This window comes from Eleutherodactylus coqui, chromosome 8 (genome assembly GCF_035609145.1).
Source record: "Eleutherodactylus coqui strain aEleCoq1 chromosome 8, aEleCoq1.hap1, whole genome shotgun sequence".
Classification (NCBI taxonomy): Eukaryota; Metazoa; Chordata; class Amphibia; order Anura; family Eleutherodactylidae; genus Eleutherodactylus; species Eleutherodactylus coqui.
The window spans coordinates 68,146,443-68,168,960 of NC_089844.1; the positions used below are offsets into that span (position 1 = coordinate 68,146,443).

Here is a 22,518-nt window from a genome sequence, read left to right on the forward strand (position 1 = left end):
CCCGCGCCGGAGAGCAGAAATTCAGGTACGGGTGTGGCGCGGATCCGGACAGCTTCCATAGGCTTCAATAGAAGCCTGCGGGAGCCGTCCCCGCGGGAGACCCGCACTAAAAATGGAGCATGCTGTGGGTGGTTTCCCGCAGACACAATCCGCGCCTCAGGGAAAAATGACATCCGCCGGTATTTAACTACCTGTGGGTGTCCAATGCATCCCTATGGGGCGCGGATCACGCTGCGGATTCTTAATTTTTATTTTACCAGTGGACATGAGGCCTTACCACTGCAGGCGCAGTTCTCATTAAAATCAGTGGGGGCTGTTCCTGTAGTTACAAGTGTTGGCCACTAGACTGGGGTTGGAGCAGCATCTTCTGCTCTATACCCCTGTGCGTAGTGGTGCTAAGATCAAGCGCCCGATCGGCTGGGTCCTGAGTGGTTAAATTAGCCCCACTACATCTTAGATGTGTAAGCCACTGCTTAAGATCCATAGCTAATATAACCCATTGGTTGTAATGGGCATCCTGAAAAGCCCTATTTTATCCTCACAGTATACTGTGGGGAAGTTTACGTGGTGTGGGACTAGATTCCCTAAATATATCCGCTGGTGTCGGAGGTCTTCCGGTAAAGGGAGACTGTAAGTATTATGCAGGTCCATCACGTGATGGTATATTGCTAGGAGATGCTTTCTGCTTAGTCCTGGTCCTACTGCTGGGGCACCCATGATCCAGAGAATGAAGGGGCCACAGGGGTAGTTAAAGCAGTTTCCCCAGACTTGCACATTGAGTACCTATCCTTAGAATGGGTTGTCAATAATAGATGTGTTGCCCAGATTCCTGGCAAACCCCACCAGTCCGCTTTCTGAAAGAGGATGTGGCATTTAGACAAGCATCACAGCCTCTTCATTGTATTCCAGGAACAGCGCCATCCTTTTTCTAACATCTGTGCCTGGTACTGCAGCTTAGTTCCATTCACTTGAATGAGACTAAGCTACAGAAATCCCATGTGACTAATAGACATGCCATCAAGGGCCAAAGAAGAGCCTGAGCTCCTCAAACGGCTTATCCTTTGAGGTGCTGGGAGTCAGACCTCCACCAATATATTGATAACCTGTCCTAGGAATAGGTCATCAATATCTTATTCCTGGATCCCCCTTTTAAACTGCAGCCCCTTCACCATTGGCCGACGGGGCATGAGTGCTCCAGCGTGAAAGTTCAGGTACTCTTTAAACCTGTTTGCACTTGAAGGGCCTTTCAACATTGCTTGCAATGTAATTAAACATACACCTCTGGAGAACAGAGGTGGAGGCATAGGTTGAAATTTCGGGACCCTGAAGCTTTACCAGTGCTTCACCAGCCTAGTATTGTGATCTTCTTATATAGCAGAGGGGCCATTGGATATCGGGGGCAAGGGGCTGCTGCAGTCTTTGCATCGCCTTATGCCTTGGCAGGTGATGTACTAGAAACCTAATGTGCATAGCAATCTATTCCTTGTACTTGAAGCCACCCCCTAGTCCCGCACGAAAATTCTATATCGCCAGGGGAATGATTAGTAAATTTACCTGATGCCCGCCTTTTCATTCATTGTGCTTTCAAGGGTCTCTTTGCCCCAGTGTGACTGCAGCACTGCTCCTGCACGTTGGGCATGTAAGACCCTCCTCCTCCTCTTCTCGCCATGGCCAGCGTTGCTGCCGAAGTCTTCTTTGAACATGTCCATGATTAGGAGAAACACTGAAAAAACTTTTTATCCAAGTAAGATTGGACAAAACAAGAAAAGCAGCCAAGATGGACTCGCCGGCCATTCTCCACTGTCAGACCTTCATTATTTTTGTGTGTAAAAAGTGCGATTTTTGCAAATGAGATTTCAGAATGTGTTCTTTGTAAAGTTGAGGCCCTTGGTAAGATGTTCGGGCCATAAAACCTCACAGGAAATAATGAAACGGCTTCATGTTGCATTTTTAGGTGTTAGTTTTTAATAACATGGACGAGTCTGGGAAAGCTGTGAATTGAGGCGGCGTGTGTTTGACCACACAGTCCGCCTTGTGCAGCCGCTCCACTCAGTATACATTCCCATATAGCAGATGGAGACTAGTAAAGATCACCAAGTGTGAAGATCTGTTTTTGAAAGTGGGGGGGGGGCTAAATTAATTTTCAGCTATAAAATGGCCATACCTGTCAGAAGCAGGTTGACCAAACAATGATTTTGGTTCAGGTCAACCATTTTCATACATTTTCATCTGTGTATGTGAACCTTTAGATCTAAAGCAGAGCCGTTTTGTTTATTTTACTTTCAAAGATGTGCGCAGCCACCTCTCCATTCCACCCCTGCCTGAATGCACCTGGTTCCAGAGGTTTCAGATTCCCTGCCCACCCCAAATATGACCTATCCTGAAAATAAGCCCTAGTGTGGTTTTTCAGGATTTTGGGGAGGCTTACAAATATAAGCCCTATCCTGAAAATAAGCCCTAGTCACCGTTCATAAAAAAAGTCAATAGGCATGCTTTAGGTGCGAGAAAAGGGCTGTAAATTTTCACACTGGTCATCTGAGTCATTTACCCAGCAGACTCGGTCCAGGTCCTTCCTGATGCTCTCCAGAGCCCCGCTATGGTTACTGCAGTCCGTGGCTCAGCCAATCACAGCTGTCACTTTGTGGAAGTGGGATATATGACTCCTGTAACCAGGAAGTGATTCTATGTGAGCGGCCGGGGCTTTATCAGCCTTTTTACCACTCAGAATACACAGTAAAAATGCCTATTACCACAAAGATGTGAGCGACCCTAAGGGTTGGACATGTCGCATACAGATCGGGTAGTCCCACTGTCCTCAAAATAAGACATACCCTGAAAATAAGCCATTGCACATCTTTTGGAGCATTAATTCATATAAGACCCTGTCTTATATTTGGGAAAACTGGGTATATATGGCCTTAAAAGGGGCCACAATACATTCTGAGATATTTTATTTAAGGGGGTTGTCCACTTGCAAACGAATGATGGGCCTGCAGGATAGGCTGCCAATAGTAGATTAGTGAGGCTCCGCTGCCCAGAACCTCTGCTGATCACTTGTTCACACTGAGCTGATTTCTGCAAGAAGCAGACAGATCCGTTTCTACTATAGTGGCCGGGCTGGGTATTACAGGCAATGTTCACTTAAATAACTTTGGCCTGCAATAACAAACCTGGCCACTGCAGTGGGAATGGAGCTGTCTCCTTCCTGCAAACATCAGCTCAATGCCCAACACAACGGCATGGAAAACAGGTGAGCGGTAGGGATTCTGGGCAGCAGACCCCCACTGGCCTACTATTGATGAGGATAGTCCCATCAATAGTTTGCAACCGGACGACCCTTTTAAAACTCAAATCAATGAGCTTTATTCATACTCCGTTTTACAACGTTTGGGCATTAAGAGCCCAAAGGCATCATATACAGTGCAGATTGTAACGGTTTGCTGCAAGCCGCATGTATATGTGCTGAAGATTGTCTGCTTCTGGATTGTAATTCCCACTTGTACTGTTCTCATTGCTGGAGGGAACTGCGTTATGAATTCAGCTCCAGAGAAGTGACCCGTACAAACTTGTTAATGGCAACAATGGTCTTGATTACCTTGAAAATCCCTGAAGGGGCAAATCAAAAGGGGGCAGTCTGTAGCAGGCAAGCCCTTCATTATGGCTGATTATGCTCCGCACAAGCCTTTCTGTTGATGCCGCTGAACTTGTCTTTGTGGCCAGATGTAGCGGATTCTGTTCCTCCAGATGAGACATTATACTGCAGATGGCTGCGGGGACATTACTGAACAAGTTGTTCTGTTCTTCACGCCGTCCGGAATACTAACACACCGCACTGGAATGTAAAGGACTATCCCCAGACGCCCCGCCGGAGTGATCCACGTCCCATCACTTCTGATGTATGATGACAGAGGGCTGCAATGAAAACCATGATGAATCTTAGAATCCACCAGATTTTAGGAAGAATTACAAGTATAATAAACCAATAAAAGTTGTGCCCGTAGTGATAACAATCTGTACCTTTTATCTTACAGTGATAAATGTAAAGCCCGGGGGTTCACAGTCATTGTTGATGGAAGAAAGTCCCAGTGGAACGTCGTGAAGACTGTTGTTCTCATGCTGCAGGTAATAACTGTTACTAGAGGTTACCAAAATTGGGGTTATTTAGTTTAGGTCGCCCCTCAGGCGTCTTCTGCTTCTAACTACTATGTATGAATATATCAGGGGACAATACAGAGATCTCTCCCATCATTTCTTTATACCCAGGACGGTAACAAGGGGGCGCCCTCTATGTCTAGAGGAAAGCTGGTTTCTACACCGACATAGAAGAGGGTTCTTTCCTGTAAGAGCAGTGGAACTCTCTGCCTGAGGACGTGGTGATGGTGAACTTCATAAGCGTTTAAGAGGGACCCGGATGTCTTTCTTGAGCGATACAATATTATCTGATATATAGAACGCAGAATCTCTGTTTGTGTCGTATACAAATCCACAGTTCAGGTCCGATTTTAGTGAAATTTTGCACGAGCGTTCTTCAGCGCCGGGCGACGAATACTGGTGTGGTTAAAGATCGAAAACTCACTGATTTTTACTGTAACTTTTATTGCCAATAGCAGCCAATCACAGCTTGGCTTAAGGCCTCCTGCACACGACCGGGTCGGATCCTGCATGTAGGATCTGACTCTGTGCCCGGCCGGTGACTCCACTCACCTGTTCTGATTCTTCTTTTTCTGTACTGTGGGCTGCGAGACAGACGGTTTCCATTAACTTCAATGGAAACTGTTGATGCGGAAATCTACATCCACAGAATGGAGCATGCTGCGCTTTTTTTTTTTTTTTTGCCACTGTGCAGGAAGCAGCAGGTCTCCATAGGAGGCTATGGGTGGTGGTTGCTGCAGAATCCGGGGCAGGCGCCAGCCCCATTATAGTTAACCCCATTATAGTTAACGGGGTCCGTTCAGCCCTGTTTAGTTCCGTCATAAGATGGACCTTTTGGCCAGGGGATTCCCCTTTCCTGCTTCCTGAACGGAGGAAGAAAGCGGAATCCCCGCCGCAGATGTGAAGGCAGCGCTTCATGCTGATGGGAGGGTCACAATTTAGTACAAGCAGCATAAACTGCTAAACCTCTTCTGTCAGGCTTGTGGCGGTGAAGTAATGGTGCAGGGAACGTTCTCTCGACACACCCTGGGTCCTCCGATACCTCTGCATAGATGCCATGATGAGTTGCTGCAGTTCTGTAGATGAGTGTCTATAATAAAGTGGCCATATAAAACATATATAATGTAATTTTTTTTCACCTAAAACGCCATAGATGGTGCAGTTGTATTTAGTCTGACATCCATTGAGATGAAAAGTATAATAATGTAATATCCCCCCCCCAAAAAAGGCGTAGTTTAGCTGTCTCGTTTTTGGCTTTCTGTCTGGGTGTTCTCAGTCATTCTAATTGGATTTTATAATCTTTCTATGTCTCCTAATTAGAGATGGGTGAACGTGCTTGTTTAGAGCAATTACTCGATCGAGCATCGCTTTTTTCGAGTAACTGCCTAATCAGGCTAAAAGATTCGGGGGGCGCCGGGGGTGAGCGGGGGGTTGCTGTGGGGGGGGGGGGGGGGTAGAGAGAGAGAGCTCCCCCCTGTTCCCTCCCCCCCTCCTCCCTGCTACCTCCCGTTCCATCCCGGTGCCCCCAGAATCTTTTTGCCCGAGTAGGCAGTTACTCGAAAAAAGCAATGCTTGATCGAGTAATTGTCCTAAACGAGCACGTTCACCCATCTCTACTCCTAATCAATGATTGATGCCAGATTAAACAAGTGGTACCTCTTATGGTGCCTCTTGACTTTATTTGGTGTTGAATGTTATTTCCCCTCGTCATCCTGACAGCATACACATGGAGGTTGCCTGCTGGACACCTGTTGGGACAGGAAGCGGAAACTACAAAAGGCAACTCCCACCACCGGCTCACCAGTGTCTTCCTGTCCCTACAGGACAGTCCAAGCGGGCCTCCAGGTGTATCCTGGAGGTGAATGAAGAAAGATGACTCCCATGCAGCCTGTCCGCCCGTGGGGGGACGACTCTCTGTTCGGGCTGGCAGGGCTTGCGCGGGTGAGACCCTACGAGGGGACCCTCACCCGCAGGATCTACCCAGCAATGTTCCCCCAGTGGGAAAATCCTCCCCCGGTACGCTGCCCAGTGGGGTTGTCGTACCGGTAGGAAGCAGCCCCGGTACCTGCAGGCTCGGACGCCGGTGTCTCCAGGGATCCACGTCTAGAGAGGTATGCCAGCAGCGCTCGGGGCGGGCCAGGCCTGGTTCAAATCAGGTCCCCTCAAGTGCCAGCTTGACTCAAAAAAAAGAAAAAAAAAAAAAGTGCTCGCTTCGGCAGCACATATACTAAAATTGGAACGATACAGAGAAGATTAGCATGGCCCCTGCGCAAGGATGACATGCAAATTCGTGAAGCGTTCCGTATAGCGCCAATGTGTGTCTCCTAGGCGGCGGCCCCACGTGTGTGCTGGTCGGCGTGCGTCCCCACGAGTGTGCTGGTTGGCGGTGTCCCAGTGTATGCGGTGTATCCCCCGGGTCCGGCGCGGCGGCGTGACGTCAGCGCGGCCGCATCACGGGGGCGGGGCCTCACTTAAAGGGGGCGTGTCGGCGCCAAATTTGAAAATTTAAAAGGACTGGATTCCTCTGCATCTCTCCTGGCTGCACCTTACTGAAGATGTCAGCCAGAGAGGACACTGAAAGCAGCCTGCTGGTGAGTAGACTGCTTTGGGAGTACCGGGGAGGGAGGATTGAGACATCAGGATCTGGTGCTGGAAGTCCTTTTTGCTGTCTCCGTCTCTTAGGACAGAGATGCACAAAAGGTTAGAGAGGCCAAAAAGCGAGTGCGCAAATGTCCAGTTGGCTTGCGGCGGCTAGAAGAGGGCCACACCAAGCCACTATGCGCGGACCCTACGGAGAAGGTGATCCGCAAAGAGGGCTCCTCGGGCATGTCGGACATCCGATCCATGATCCGCGAGGAGATTGAAGCCTCGCTCTCCTCTCTTTCTCTGCCGCCCCCCCACGGAAAGGGTAAGGCGGGCACGAATGGAAGAGTCAGACTCTGAGGAGGTCCTAGAAGATTCTCCTTCAGAATCCATGCCGCCCATGAAGGATACAAGAAAGTATTTCTTTTCATCGGCGGACTTGGGTCAGCTGTTAACTGCAGTCCGGCGCACCATGCAGGTGGAGGAAGAGGTGCCGCAGCAGCCATCCTTTCAGGATTGCCTGTTCTGGGGACTCCTACCACAGCCAAAACCGTCATTTCCAGTTAATGACACTTTAAAACAGCTGATCCTGACAGAGTGGAAACAGGCAGATCAGAAATTCTTCCTGTCCAAGGAATTCAAGGATCGGATGGTCTTCACACCAGAAGATATCGAGTTCCTAGAAACTGTCCCTAAGGTGGATCTGGCGGTCGCCAGGGTCTCAAAAAGCAGCCCTCCCCTTTGAGGACATTTCCCAACTGCGGGATCCACTAGACACCAGAGTGGATGCTGCGATTGGAAAAGGCCTGGGAGACCGTGGCCCTGACCGTCAAAGCCAACATCACGGCCACATCTGTGGTGAGATCTATGTCAGTCTGGTTAGACCAACTCCAGACGCTGATTTCTCAGAGGGGCTCTAGGGAAGACATCTCCAGCTGCCTTCCCCTCCTCCAGAGGCAACCGGCTTCCTGGCAGACGCCTCTATGGAGTCAGTGAGGTTCAAGGCCCGTTCAGCAGCCCTCTCGAACACAGCAGGAGGGCTGTCTGGGTTAAGGCCTGGACAGGAGATAACGCCTCCAAGAATAGACTCTGTTCCCTGCCCTCCCAAGGACACAGAATCTTCGGGCCTTCCTTGGATACTCTCCTAGAGAAGGCATCGGATAAGAGCCAGGGACTACCATCGGAGAAATCGGTTAAGCGGCTTCCTCCTCCTACCCTCCTCCTTTTGTTCCCTCTAGAGCATACAAGGGGAAAGGGAAAACCAGACGCTGGTCCTATCCCAAAGGCGGAAAGGGTGAGAATCTGCCTTCCCGGATCCTACAAGTACGGGGTAGACTGAAAGGGTTCGCCCTTAGATGGAACGAGGCGACCTCCAATCCCCGGGCCTTACGCCTAGTCTCGGATGGCTACAAAATTGAAATTTCCTCCCCGGAGGTTCATAGTCACCCCCTGCCAGTCACCTGCGTCTGCTCAGGCCCTCCAGTTGGGGGTGCAAGAGCTGTTGTCCCTAGGGGCCATCACTCGGGTTCCCGCAGAAGGACTATTCAAGGGGTGCTACTCCCCCTTGTTCCTAATCAAAAAAAAAACAAACAAAAAAAAACAATGGATCCTATAGAACTATAATTAATCTGAAATTCCTGAATAAATCTATCACATATCAAAGATTTAAAATGGAATCGGTGCGGTCAGCAATCCCCTTAATTGCGCCGGATAGTGTCATGGCCACCGTGGACTTAAAGGACACACATTACCATGTCCGTATACACATAGATTCCCAGCGGTTTCTGCGGTTTGCCCTGGTGATAGATGGCTCTGTCTCTCACTTTCAATTTACGTGCCTGCCGTTCGGGATTTCCTCCGCACCCCGGGTGTTCTCCAAACTGGTGTTAGAGATGGTGGCGGCACTGACAAGGTGTTGATTGTCCCATACCTCGACGATTTCCTGATCATAACAGGATCGGCTTCAGAACTCCAGTTCCAGGTCAACCTCACACTCCGTCTGTTCGAGTCATTAGGCGGGATCATCAACTCCTCTAAATCCAGTCTTCTGCCCGAGCAGAAGGAAAAAAAAAAATAATTTCTGGGAGTGATTCTGGACTCACACCATCAGTGCTCATCCCTTCCCCTAGAAAGGCAAAAAACGATCCAGGATGAGTGTCGGACACTTTCTCTAACCACTAAAGTCTCCCTTAGGAGAGGCATGAGGGTCCTCGGCCTCATGACCTCTTGCATCGGGTAGTCCCTTGGGCCCAGTTACATTGTAGAACCCTCCAAGACTTTATCCTAAACAACTGGGATAAATCCCCCGCCTCCCTGGATCGGAAAGTCGTCCTTACCTACAAGATAAAATCCTCCTTGGAATGGTGGATGTCTATCTCTAACCTTGCCAGAGCCACGGCTTGGTACCCCGCATCCCCAGTATCCATCTTTACTGACGCAAGTGCAACTGGTTGGGGGGCCCACTTAGGCCGTCATTACGTCCAAGGGGGCTGGAACCGGGAGGAAGCTGCTCAATCCTCCAACTACAAAGAACTTTGCGCTGTCTGGAAGGCCATTCGGGGCCTCGAGACAGAGATCAGGGGTAGACACATTAAGATCTTTTCGGATAACATAACAACTGTGTCCCTCATCCGCCACCAGGGATCCACGCGGAACCCCCGACTCCAAGACCTGGCGGCAAAAGTTCTCGGGTGGATAGAGCAGCGGACGCCTTCCGTCACAGCGTACCACGTAAGGGGCCCAGAGAACTCCATGGCGGACCATCTCAGCCGCAGGAAGATAGACCCCGGGGAGTGGACTCTACATCCACACGCGTTCCAGCTAAATTTAGAGAGATGGGGGACACCCAAGGTGGACTTGTTCACCTCTCGGGAGAACACCAAGTGTCCCCGGTTTTTCTCCATGGGAGCAGACGGGGGCTCCCTGGGAATAGATGCACTATCCCAGGCCTGGGATTGGGACCTTGCATACGCCTTCCCGCCTATCCCCCTGATTCCTCGGGTCCTAAGGAAAATTCAGGAGTCCCCAGGCTCCGTTATCCTGGTGGCCCCATTCCGGCCCAAGAGACCCTGGTTCCCACTCCTGGCCGCTCTCTCGACACAGGATCGCCTCTACATCTGCCGCAGAGAGACGACCTCCTTCAGCAGGGTCCCCTGATATGCCCAAAGGTCCGACAGTTCAGACTGGCGGCCTGGAAGTTGAGCGGGTAAAATACCTGAGCCGGGGCCTATTAGAGGGGGTGACCACTACGTTATGTGAGAGCCTCAAAAAATCCACCTGAAAAATATACTCCAGGGTGTGGGATACCTTCTCTAGGTGGTTGGGGCATAGTATACATGACCTCCAACAGCCCGACATTAACAAAATATTGGAGTTCCTACAGGATGGTTTGGACATGGGGCTAAGACCTGGTACCCTTAAGGTCCAGGTGGCCGCCCTTGGGGCCTTCTTTGACTTCCCCTTAGGCGACCATAGGCTAATTAAGAAATATCTGAAAGGGGCAGTCAGACTCCATCCCTTTATAAGAGAAACCATGCCCCCATTGGACCTGAACCTTGTTTTGCAAGCCCTCTGCGCACACCCCTTTGAGCCCCTGGAAGATCTATCAGTAAAGATCCTCCCCCACAAAGTTGCCTTTTTAGTGGCCATCACATCCGCCAGACGGATCGGGGAGATCCAATCCCTCTCGATTAGGACCCCATACATGACCACCTTCCCAGATAAAATAGAGTTCAGGCCTGACCCCTTCTTTCAACCAAAAGTTCTCACAGACTTTCACAGAGAACAGCGTATAGTACTTCCCTCCTTCTGCCAGGAACCCCGTAATACCACGGAACAGAGGTTCCATAATTTAGATGTTAGACGAGCAGTCCTGAAGTATTTGGAATTCACACATTCCTTCAGAAGTCTAACAACCTCTTCATTCAATTTCAAGGTCCACGCAGAGGAGGGGCCGCTACTAAGGACTCCTTAGCGCGTTGGGTCAGGAGGGCCATAGAAGAGGCGTACAGATCCCAGGGGATCCCACTCCCGGGCAACGTTAGAGCCCATTCCACTAGGGCGGTCGCCTGTTCCTGGGCGGAGAGAGCCCAGGCGACAACCGACCAGATCTGCAGAGCCGCCACGGGTCGAGCACACATACTTTCGTTAAACACTATCGCCTGGATTTGGGGGCCAACCGGGATATGGCCTCTGGGCGGAAGGTGCAACAGGCAGTGGTCCCTCCCTAAAGCCCTTGGTCGTTGGTATTCCTCCATGTGTATGCTGTCAGGATGACGAGGGGAAGACAGGAATTAGGTCCTACCTGTTAATTCCTTTTCTTGAAGTCATCCTGACAGCATAGGGGCTTTTCCCTCCCCTTCGGTTATATTTTACATGAAGTAACGTATTGTACTATGATTTCCATATTAGAAATGATTGGTTAAGCAAAGCCGGGTCACTGTAGTTATTTGGTACACACTGGTGAGCCGGTGGTGGGAGTTGCCTTTTGTAGTTTCCGCTTCCTGTCCCAACAGGTGTCCAGCAGGCAACCTCCATGTGTATGCTGTCAGGATGACTTCAAGAAAAGGAATTAACAGGTAGGACCTAATTCCTGTCTTTTCAGCACCCAATGAATCTTTCTGAAGATAACACATAGATGGGGTGTGTAAGTTATCCCTGTGTTCCCCCATGTTCCTGCAGGGTCTACGCTTTACTCATGCTACATAGAACGGGTTTTGGCTGCGTGGTACATAGACAGTGACTGATGTGAATAATTAGCTTCCCTGTAAATGTCTGCAGGATACATTGACGCTTTATGAATAATGGAATATAGGAAACATTCCACATGGGTGATGGCAGAAGGATCATAGAGCTGAGCTTAGCTGGTTAATCTCACTCACACCCTACACGTTTTCTGGAAAGGATCAGAACTGATAATTGTAATGAGCTCCATGGATTTAAGACTACCCCCAGGTTCTGTTTGGGAACCCATGACAGTTGTGTCCAAGTATGGAGGCCTCATGGTGAGCGCTTCAATCCTGCCTTTACTGTTGAGCAACACAAAGCCCCATATGATATAGGGACACTAACAGCTCAGGGATATGTGCAGGAAGTCCTACGGCCATATATGTTGCCTCTCATGGCAGGGCTTCCAACAGGTATTTTTCAGCAGCTTAATGCTCGATCACACACAGCAAGGATTTCCTAGAAATGCCTCCACCAGGTTGCCACTCTTTCTTGGTCTTCCCGGTCGACAGATTTATTGTCAATCGAGCATTTATGGGACGCCGAATTCAGCCCCCTACTAGTGTGCAGGATCTAGAGACCCAGTTGCAACATCTGTGGGCCAATATGCTGCAGAATACCATACGGAGCCGGTATGCCTCCATGCCGACTGTATCCAGGCCAGAGGCGGCCAACGGGGTACTAGATAGAGCCTGTTTGGTATTGTACAATTTTCCCCAATAAACGTATTCCTTTCGCTCTAATATTGTAATCCCCTACATACATCATCATTACATTCACTCTTATAAAGTTTCATCCAATTCTAACAACTCCTTCTTGGTACATAATTTTGTTTTCAATGAGTGTATTAAGAGGCGTAAGCCTTTTAACACATTAGGAACCAGTCTCGACACACCAGTATGGCATCGTACTGTCTTGTGCCCCTCCATTCAGTGACTTAGAGGCGGGTGGGATTCAGTGACTGGAACAGTAGTACTCAGTACTTCCTTTTATCAGAACATCTAATATATTCCCTAATAGAAGATCTTCCTGAAGTCCGACTCTCTTTAAATACACGGTGTACTTCAGTCTCCTTTCGTTCCCCCTTCTTCAGAAATCACCTTGATGATTAGCGTCTAACCTGGTAGTTCTTAAAAGGAAATAACGCAGTAATGTCGGCTACTTCACTCGCTGCACTCGCTTCAGGCTCCGAGCGATGGTGATGCTGGATAAATGAAGACTACACACGGGGCTCATGCTGCTGCTCCCACCACGCCTGTCACTCACGGCGCACAACCCGTGGCAGCAATTAAGATAAAATGCCTTTTCTTCGCCCCGAGCGCTTCACGTCTCGTAAAAACAAAACTCCCCATGACCAGCTGAACACAGCAGCACCTCAAACACATGACAAAAGCCGGTAATCGCTATAGGTTGTCTAATATTGATCTGATAGTTAATGTAACATGGCGGGATTCATCTTGAAGTTAATGTATAAGAATTGACTTTGTTGGCGCCCTTGAAGTAAACGCCGCAGGTTGGGATTATTTGACCATTGAACGGGTTTTATTTTCATTGCTACATTTTGTCTTATTTTAACTACTTCTTCTGTTCTTTGCTGTGCAAAATTATGTAATAGAGTTGCAATTTTAGTAAATGATTGTGCCCCGTAGCAATAGTTGAAGTACGGCACATTTAGTTTAGGCAGACATCAATGAGGCCTGAGACTCAACGCTCTACAGTTGTTATATCTGCACTTCTTTCTCTTCGTGGCCGTGTATAAACTGAAGGTACTCTGAAGATAATGATTTTGGTAGGACCAGCTGACCATCTTGTATATGGTGGGGTCCAGGCTTGTCAGGGAAGAAGGGTGTAATTCAACATGCTCAATCCATTGTTATTAGGGGTGATAAGCTTACCTCCCTTAAACACATAGTTGAGCCTGAATGTGCATGGAAGTGGGTTGTCGGAAGACAAAGCTATTGTTTATGACCAGCATGCTCTCCAGCTGTAAGATTTCATCTCCTGCAGTCTTTAAAAGGCACAATTTTTTTAGGCTACTTATCTAATAGCTTGTGTGTCTCATCAATCTTGTAATATACTTTATTTAAAAAAAAAATTTCACTGTAAATGAAGGCTGAAGTAGCTAACACTAGGGGGTCTCCTTTCCAGCTTTTTTGCAAGCCACTGCTTGTTGTTAGGTACTCAGCTTCTGTAGTTACTGGGACATTTTTCTGGCTGTGGGGAGGAGCTATCTTCACAGGTTGCTCTCCTGCACTCCCGGGCTGACCAATCTGCAGACACTAAACAATCTCCACATTCTCTGCCTCTACTGCTGCTACAGCACGGGTGTGTGCACATTACTTTGAGTTTACTGATCATTTTGCCAGAATGCTTCTGAATGCCCAACTTATACAATCATCCTGGGACAGCAGAGGTTCGGGCATTCAGATACTGCCTCCCAGTTGATTGGACCAGAGACAGAGCAATGCAGCATCTGAAATGAGGAAAAGGAAGTACAGGACAGTGGACTACTGGCAGAATGCTAGGCATGTGAAACCTGAACCCTGCCCGAGTAGTGGATAATAAATAGCGGGACAGCAGAAAAATGGCTGAGACCATATGAAAATTATAACATAGAATGTGAAACAGGGTGCAAGCAGCAGCAAATGAGTTGGTTATGGAGAACTTGGTGTATTTTAGAAAACTTTCAAAAACCTTGTTACGCTTTAAAATTGTGGGCATTTAATGATTTGAAAGAAGAAAAAAAAGAAAAAATATATACACATATATACATATAAAAAAAACCTTGTCATGAGGCTCATACTATGTTCTGTAGTAGGGCTAACTGGTTAACGAAAACTTGTCAGGTTCTCTTAAAGCAAATCCCCCCTCAGTCTTGGGGCAAAATTGTATCCCAGTTCCAGTGGGGGAGGGGGTTGTATTACCTGCAGTTCTGGGTCCTCTTTTCAATCATCCAAGATGGCTGACACAATCTTTAGACTACCTAATCCCCGCAGTACATTGGTATTGTTAGACTACTAATGCACTAGACCTGCTCTCTGATTGCCCAAAACTGCACGTATGATCAACACTGGCCAATCAGAGTAGTGCGCAATATGCATTAGGTAGTTAAAACTGCTGCAGCCATCTTGGACTGCCGAAAACAGGACCTGAAACCGGCGGATTGGAGGAGAGGCAGAGAAGAACGACTGCAGGTAATACTCAAATGCCCCTCCTGTCCTGGGACAGAACTTTGTCCTGAGACCGTAAAGTCGCTTTAAGCAACCCTGTCTGTAGTGACACGCTGATTTCAGGGGTCTGTCACTTAAGCAATGATCCGTACAGGAGTTTAGTGAAACTTGAAAGCATGTAGCGTGCGCCTGAGGAGTTCAATGAATATATATTCATAGAAGCATGAACCCCCACCACCACCACCCGCTTTCCTCCTCTTTCCTGATGCTAATTTCCTGGTCTCTGCGTTACTGTGCATATAGAGAGACCTGTCAGTCAGCGTCTGCAGTGGACACAAAAGTTTCACAAAACTGCTTTTACCAAACTTTTTTCATTTTGTCATTATACAGAGCTGCCTGTGCCAAGAAAACTTAAAGGAGTTGATAGGTTCCCTTTAAATCAAGTCAAAATGTATATTTTCAGTATTACAAAGTTTTAAGGATTTGATAAGATATGGATCATTGCTTACAAGTATGAATGGTTGGACAGCACACTGTAGGTTTGTGAATGCACATAAAATTTATTTGGACAGTCCGGATCTTCACATAAGGCAATGTTTCGGGATGATATGCCCTTTATCAAGCATATAAGGAAACTTGAAGCATTAGGGGTTCTAGGTAATAGAATTCAGCCTGGCTCTATGGCCAACATCCAGAAGGGCATTAAACTATCAGAAAAACTCCTGGACGTTTTTCCTGCTGCGATAGTAAAAAGGCAGAATATGAAACCAATGATTTACTACGGTTTCATTCCCACCTGCGATGTTTTCACTGATGCGATGTTGAGGGGCTAAAATCATGGCTTGCTCTATCTTTGTGCAATGTGCTGTTTTTTAAATCTTCCATGTATTCCTATGGTGGCTTCTTTTTATCGCATCACAACGCTACAAACGCTCATTGCGATGCGATTTTTCAACATTACAAAAGCCTATTGACTTATGCGATAAAAAAAAATGCGCAAATTTGTCACTCGATTTTATCGCGGGCGGCAGTGATTCAAGATTATTCTCCCAAAACTTAATCGCTGACACTCACAAATAGCAATGAATACAGATGCGATTTTTGCCGTGATTTTCTGACGGCAAAATCGCGATCGCTCCTGTTAAGCCAGCCTGAAAGTAGCCTAAGAAATCTTACACACATGGCGGATCTGCTGCAAGATTTACAGTTCAGTGATCGCATCCCACTACTTCAAGCAGACAGCATATGGCAGAGCAGGTACGTCTACTCGCCAATGGCTTACGGACCGAATCATAATGAAACATTTGTTGGGTTCTAGTAGATGGGTGCAATGGGGAGCAAAGCCATAGCATGTTGGCACCATGTTTGGGAATTTATGTTGCCTTTGGGGGCAGTGCCAGGGTCATTTCGGCCTAGAATCGAGACATTGAACTTGTGGTGAAACAGAAGTTTCACAAGGATCTATTCTAGATGGAGTCAGGAACCTCCTTCACTTTTACATGGAGATGTAATGAACTGGTCGGGTATTCATCAGTTGTGTTCAGTCACAGTTGATTCATGCTAGAAACAGAGACCACTGATGCCGTCTTGGTACACTTTTTGTACCAGTTTGGTGTTAATAGCTGACTTACCTGGATAGAAAAACGTTCTGCAGCATTTACAAAAACTGGGAACAGAAGCAAAACGACGGTTACATGTAATCAGTTTATGGAGACAGTAGGTGTGAGGGTCCTGCTCCAATGAGCCTACATACTACAGGTAATGGGGTGATACAGAAGGTAAAGGGGCTGGAGATGTGCACGGTATGGAGAGGTGGGGAGTGAGGGATGCTATACACAATGGTCAGGTCGTATAGTGGCCGAATCGGTATGACTGCAGGTGCCGGTTGGTTACGACTAGCAGGGATTGCAGTCAGTAGGTCAGGGAGCATGTTATCAGGCGAAGTACATAGGGGTTTAGTTTGGGAGATGTGGTATGCCTCCCTGAAGAGGTGCATTTTTAGAGCACGCCTGAAGTTTTATGTGTCCTGGATTGCCCGGATAGTCTTTGGTAGCGCATTCCAGAGAACAGGTACTGCTCTGGAGAAGTCTTGGAGGCAGGAATGAGAGGTTCGAATTAAAAAAAGCACTCAGTCTGGCTTCATTAGCAGAGCGGAGGGTGCAGGCTGAATGATGGATTTAGATGAGGGAGGCAATGTAGGGCGGTGCGGTGCTGAGGAGCGCTTTATGGATGAGTTTAAATTGTATTCTATATTTGACGAGCAGCCAATGACCGGCACAGGGCAGAGGCATCGAGTAGCGGCTGGACAGGAAGATGAGCCTGTCTGCCGCATTCAGGATGGATTGGAGGTAGGGGAGTCTGGTGCAGGGGAGGCCGATCAGCAACGAGTTGCAATAATCGAGCTGAGAGTGGATGAGGGCAACAGTGAGTGTTCTGAGCGCGTACACAGTGAGAAAAGAGCGGATTCTTGCGATTCTTGTTTTTAAGATACAGGTCACATGTTTGGGTGAGAGATTGGATGTAGGGGGTAAAGGAAAGATCAGAGTCAAGTATAACCCCAAGGCAGCGGATGTGCTGGGAGTTATGGTGCCACACAGAGATAGAGATGTCAGGATCAGGTCTGTTAGCGGAGGGCGGAAACGCCAGCTTTTGGGAGGTTCTGTTTTAGGTAGAGAGGAAGCATCAAAATCTATGCACTGGATTCCATGAACTGTCCCATAGAAAACTACGGCATCCATTCTGGCCTTTATTTTTTAAAGTCGGGTGTTGCAGTGAAACGCCAGCGGGAAAAAGCTGTCTGCATATAGACTGCTGTAATTTGCTGCACGCCGCATGAGAGAACACAGCAAGAATGCATTGACATGCATACTTGCTGCATACCGCCAATTCCCATGCACTTGGCGTGTTTTATTTTACGCCGCTTTTGTGTGCGGCAGCATGGGAGTGTATGGGAGATTGCTACCGCGTATTACAAGCGCAAGAACGATGTGGGTAATGTACAAATGGCATACGGGCTCACGCAACTGTATGGTAAAACACAGCGTATTACCGGCGTGTGGAGCTGCATATCACCGCTCTTCTGATTGCGTTTGCCTGTGCATAACAGTAAATCTCACGCACGCCGTCACGCTCTGGCTTCAACTTCTAACCCGTTTCCTAGCAACATGCATTAAAAAAAACTATAGTTACGTAACGTAATTGCGTTTGTACCGCGTTTTTGTACACCCCCATATAGAACAATAGGGAATACGTGGAAAAATAGAGCATGGTGCGTTTTGTGTGTTTTTTTGGGCGGGGGTTACCTGTATTCTACGCAATGAATGTACGCAAGTGTGAGTGGATAAATAAAAATCAATATACTTTCATTGACGCCGTTGACTGCGTATTATGTGCGCCCAATAGGCAAATAAATTACGCTACTTTTATCCCAGCTGTAAGCGTAAAACGCCGTTAGCCTGGCAGCGAAATTGTACTGCGCGTGCTCACTGTCGTGCGCAGTACACCTGTCGTGTGAGCCCGGCCCTACATCTGCTGCTATGTATCTTGGAAAATTGTGTCAAAAAGCTGCTGTTTATACAACATTGTAGCAAAAACACAGCTGTAAGAGAACAGAACATAGCTATGTTTTTGCCACATTTTTACAATGGAGGCCAATGAGGCGGGTTCACACTGTATACCATGGTCGCTGTCGGGTGGCGCGTACAAGGACCTTCATTAAAAGCCATTAACTATTCAGCAGGTAAAGCAGAAATGAATAAACCAATTAACAATTGACGGCCCTAAATGAATTGTTATCAGCAGCGCTGAGATGTTTCTGAGAGTTGTGTAATATATTGTGGGAAGGTTACATGGCCACCGAGAAAAGGCCGTTAAGGCTCGCTTTTATGTCTGACAGCTTTACGAGTTGCCGTAATCCAGAATGGTCGTTAACTTAATGATCACGGAAGGCTTCATGAGCCAGGAGTCTACTAAAGTTATGCAGGAAAACATATGGGGCTACTTTTACAACTCCGTCATATAAATACGCCAGCCGCAGATATGACCGCGTTACGGACACTGGTGTTTACTATGCTTTTAGGTACAAGGGGCTTTTTAATTTTTATTAGTGAATAATTGCATAAGATTGGTACCAAAACTGATTATTACAACATTAAAAAGTATTCGGATACTCCTAGGCGTTAATACCATTCGTTTGCAAATAAGGAACATGGAACAATACATCTGCAGCGCCACCTATTGGATGGCAGCATTCCTGCAAATCAATGTCCGACCCTTTATACAAGGCTTTGAAACAATGATTGGGAATTGAAAACCAGAATCCATACACAGACAGCTGTTTCGAGGTTTTTGCCCCTCATCATGGGCAGGAGGATCCTGGCTTGACTAAGGAGAGGCCTGTGATGTGGGTCAGGAGGGATATCGTCACTCCTTAAAGAAGTTCTGTCAGTAAAAAAAAATTATAATAATTCTATACTCCTATTCCTCCTCCGTCAGTCTCCTTACCGCATCTACTTCTTACCAATCTTCTCCTGGCTCCTGCAGTCCCGGGGGTGTCACCGCACATCCAGCCGGCTGATTCTTCTGCTTCCTGTGACGAAGTGTCCATTCTCTGCAGTCTTCTTCCTGCCAGCCAATGTACACTACGGCACTAGTGACGTAGCATTCATAGCCTAGCAAGGAGTGCCTAGCGATTGCAGAGACTGCGCATGGGCGAGATCTCACTGCAATAGTATATGAACTCTAGCGGCGAGACAGCGCGCATGCAGTCTCTGCATTAGATCGGCATTCTTTGCTAGGCAGTGAATCTTACGTCAGAGAGGAAGAAGAATGTCGGCAATGGCCGCTTTATAACCAGAAGAAGAGGAAGACAGCCTGTAAGTAAGTATTGTGTTTTTTTGGGGTTTTTTTTATGACAAACCCCCATTCAGGAGAGCACCTAGAAGGTGAGTTAGGAGACTTGTGAGGCCATTCTGGGCTATATATGCAAATAAGGAAGATGGAACAATACCTCTGCAGCGCCACCTATGGGATGGCAGCATTCCTGCAAATCAATGTCCAAACCTTTATACAGGGCTTTGGGAAATATATGCAATTCCCAATCATTGTTTCAGAGGAACATGAATGGCCTTTTAAGTTTCCTCATTCACCTTCTAGGTCCTCTCCTTAAAGAGTGATGATACCGTTAGTAATATTAGTCATGCAACAAATAGTAAAAGATAGAGAAAAGCACTTCCGGTTCTGATTATATATGCGCTGTGTCTTCTGTTCGTAAAGGAAGCTAGAACAACGAGCCAGATTTGTCATACAACAGCACCCAATACTCAGGGAGGCTCCATTGATATTATTTTTTTATGGCATTTGTCAAGGTGTTCGTGATTTTGACGGCTTACCTTTGTTGCCATCAAATGAGGGTCAAAGCAGAGCCTATAATGGCAGTGTGAATGTTCTGGCTGTGCCATGCATCTGCAGAGAAATCTAAGCCAGCTGGAAGCCGGAGAAGATATCTATTATAATCCACACTAGTTTCTGGCATAAATTATAGGTCAGTCTAGGGTGGTCCCACCCTTCCATCAAGCCACACCCCTTTTTGGAGGGGAAAGTGGTCCAGCACTGTGCACCTGTGAAAGTCTCAAAACTTTTTTTGTAAATGGGGCTTGCACAAAATTCTGAAACGTTCTTTTTTTAATAACAAAAACTGCTTTCTGAATCTCCCCCCCATACTGTCTGACCATGTAATTCAAAATGCAGGTGTTACTAGGTAGTTTATCCTCCGCAACCAGACTGCCCAAATACTATTTGTAGGATAGTGGAAGTTATACATTAACCATAACCTTTTGCATGCTATTAAATAAATGCTAGATTGTTCTTAGTGTGTGTGTGTGTGTGTGGGGGGGGGGGGGGGGTCATGGGTGAAAAGGGCAAGGATTGGACTTTTTAGGAAGGAGTCCTACTACAGGGTACACCTTGATGAATCAATACGTATACAAATTTAGAGATTGTTTAACAAAGTCCAAGAAAGTAGATCTCTATTACCTCTAAAAGATAATGCAGGATTAGATCACTTTAGACCAGGGGTCCCAGGTAAATCTGAATTTTCCGTGGATTCTATTAGCCCAGCTAGTTAGTTCCTCAAGCCTCCTAATTTCATTTACTTGAGCCCCCCATTGGTTATATGTAGGTGCTCCTGTCTGCTTCCACATGGTAGGGATCTAGGATTTTGCAGCAGAGATTAAAGGGGTTGTCCCGCGGCAGCAAGTGGGTCTATACACTTCTGTATGGCCATATTAATGCACTTTGTAATGTACATTGTGCATTAATTATGAGCCATACAGAAGTTATAAAAAGTTTTATACTTACCTGCTCCGTTGCTGGCGTCCTCGTCTCCATGGTGCCGACTAATTTTCGGCCTCTGATGGCCAAATTAGCCGCACTTGCGCAGTCCGGGTCTTCTGCTTTCTTCTATGGAGCCTCTCGTGCAGGATGCCGGCTCCGTGTAGCTCCGCCCCGTCACGTGCCGATTCCAGCCAATCAGGAGGCTGGAATCGGCAATGGACCGCACAGAAGAGCTGCGGTCCACGGAGGAAGAGGATCCCGGCGGCCATCTTCACCGGTAAGTATAGAAGTCACCGGAGCGCGGGGATTAAGGTAAGCGCTCCGGTAAGCTTTCTTTAGGTCCCTGCATCGGGGTTGTCTCGCGCCGAACGGGGGGGGGGGGGGGTTGAAAAAAAAAAACAAAAACCGTTTCGGTGCGGGACAACCCCTTTAAGTAGGTTACGAGGTTAGACTTTGAGGGTCTATAATTTGAAGAGGGTGTAGATAATATCACTTATTCTGGGGAGAGTCTGAAGGCATCATTTGATAGGTTTTGTATGGTTTTTCCAATGTGGTCCCAGAATGGGCGTATGTTTGGGCACTGCCACCAAATATGTATTATGTATAAAGAACCTATTAGACTGTTGCTTCGCCAACATAAATTAGAATCCGCTAATTTGTAAACATAAAACCATTCTGGTAATTTATACCATCTGGTCAAAAGTTTATAATGGGTTTTTTTGCAACCTAATACATCTAGAAAATCTGTGTAAATTCCCTAACGTCCCTGTCCGACAGTTGAATGTTTAGTTCCGTTTCCCACTAGAGGATATATGCTGGATTGATGGTGTCTTGAGGGTCGAAAAATTTCTTTTTAAGGAGCGCAATTCACCTACTAGTATGACCCCGTAAAGGGATAATTTGTTCCAATTGGGAGAATGGGCGGGCTGATGGAAATGCTTTAATGAATTTGGCTTGTATTCTGGAGAGATGTATTAATTATAAGGGCTGAAGGGAGAGGCATGATTTTTCGGACAGTAATCATTCTGTTAATTGTGTGTTTTCATTCTGTCGAAGTGTTAAACTTTTAGCTAGATCTACAAAAAGACCCAACAAGTCCATGCTATGTAATGCTTCAGTTTCCCAGTGGGGGCACTGCAGGGAACTTGAGCACATGCTGCTAGGTTCCCTTAAAGAATTGAGGCTGATCAGAAGGGGTCTCAGCATTGGGACACTCTGTGATCGGCTAATCATTGTGGAACCTTTCTATAAAGAACAGTTGGTCTCGGTACACGAGTGACACGTCTTCAATGTGGGCGCAGAACTTTAATGCAACAGCGGAGAGTCTGATCTGACAATAACTTCTAGCGGATTTCTGTTCTTTGGTCCTCCCGTTAAGTGCTTCAGAAGCGCAGTGATTGATATAGGTTGGTGTAAAGTTCAGCTCTGTATTCCGTTACCAGCTGAAGGCACTGAATTATGGATTGAAATGTGACCTGCAGGGAACAGTGAGAGCTTTGTGTGCCTCTTCCATCAGATATTCAATTTTTTTTTCCTTCATCCCTCAGACTTAGAT

General features: G+C 47.2%; 1 protein-coding gene and 1 non-coding gene across 2 annotated transcripts in view; both read left to right on the plus strand.

Moving 5' to 3' along the window:
• Positions 1 to 22,518, plus strand: part of SESTD1 (SEC14 and spectrin domain containing 1) — a 152,063-nt gene that overhangs the window by 54,689 nt on the left and 74,856 nt on the right. The window contains exon 4 of the mRNA XM_066575769.1: positions 4,032 to 4,122. Within this exon, the coding sequence (XP_066431866.1) occupies positions 4,032 to 4,122 (91 nt within the window). The remainder of the gene's footprint in view (positions 1 to 4,031; positions 4,123 to 22,518) is intronic.
• Positions 6,356 to 6,462, plus strand: LOC136578173 (U6 spliceosomal RNA). Its single transcript, XR_010786593.1, has one exon. It is a non-coding gene; the product is annotated as a U6 spliceosomal RNA (small nuclear RNA).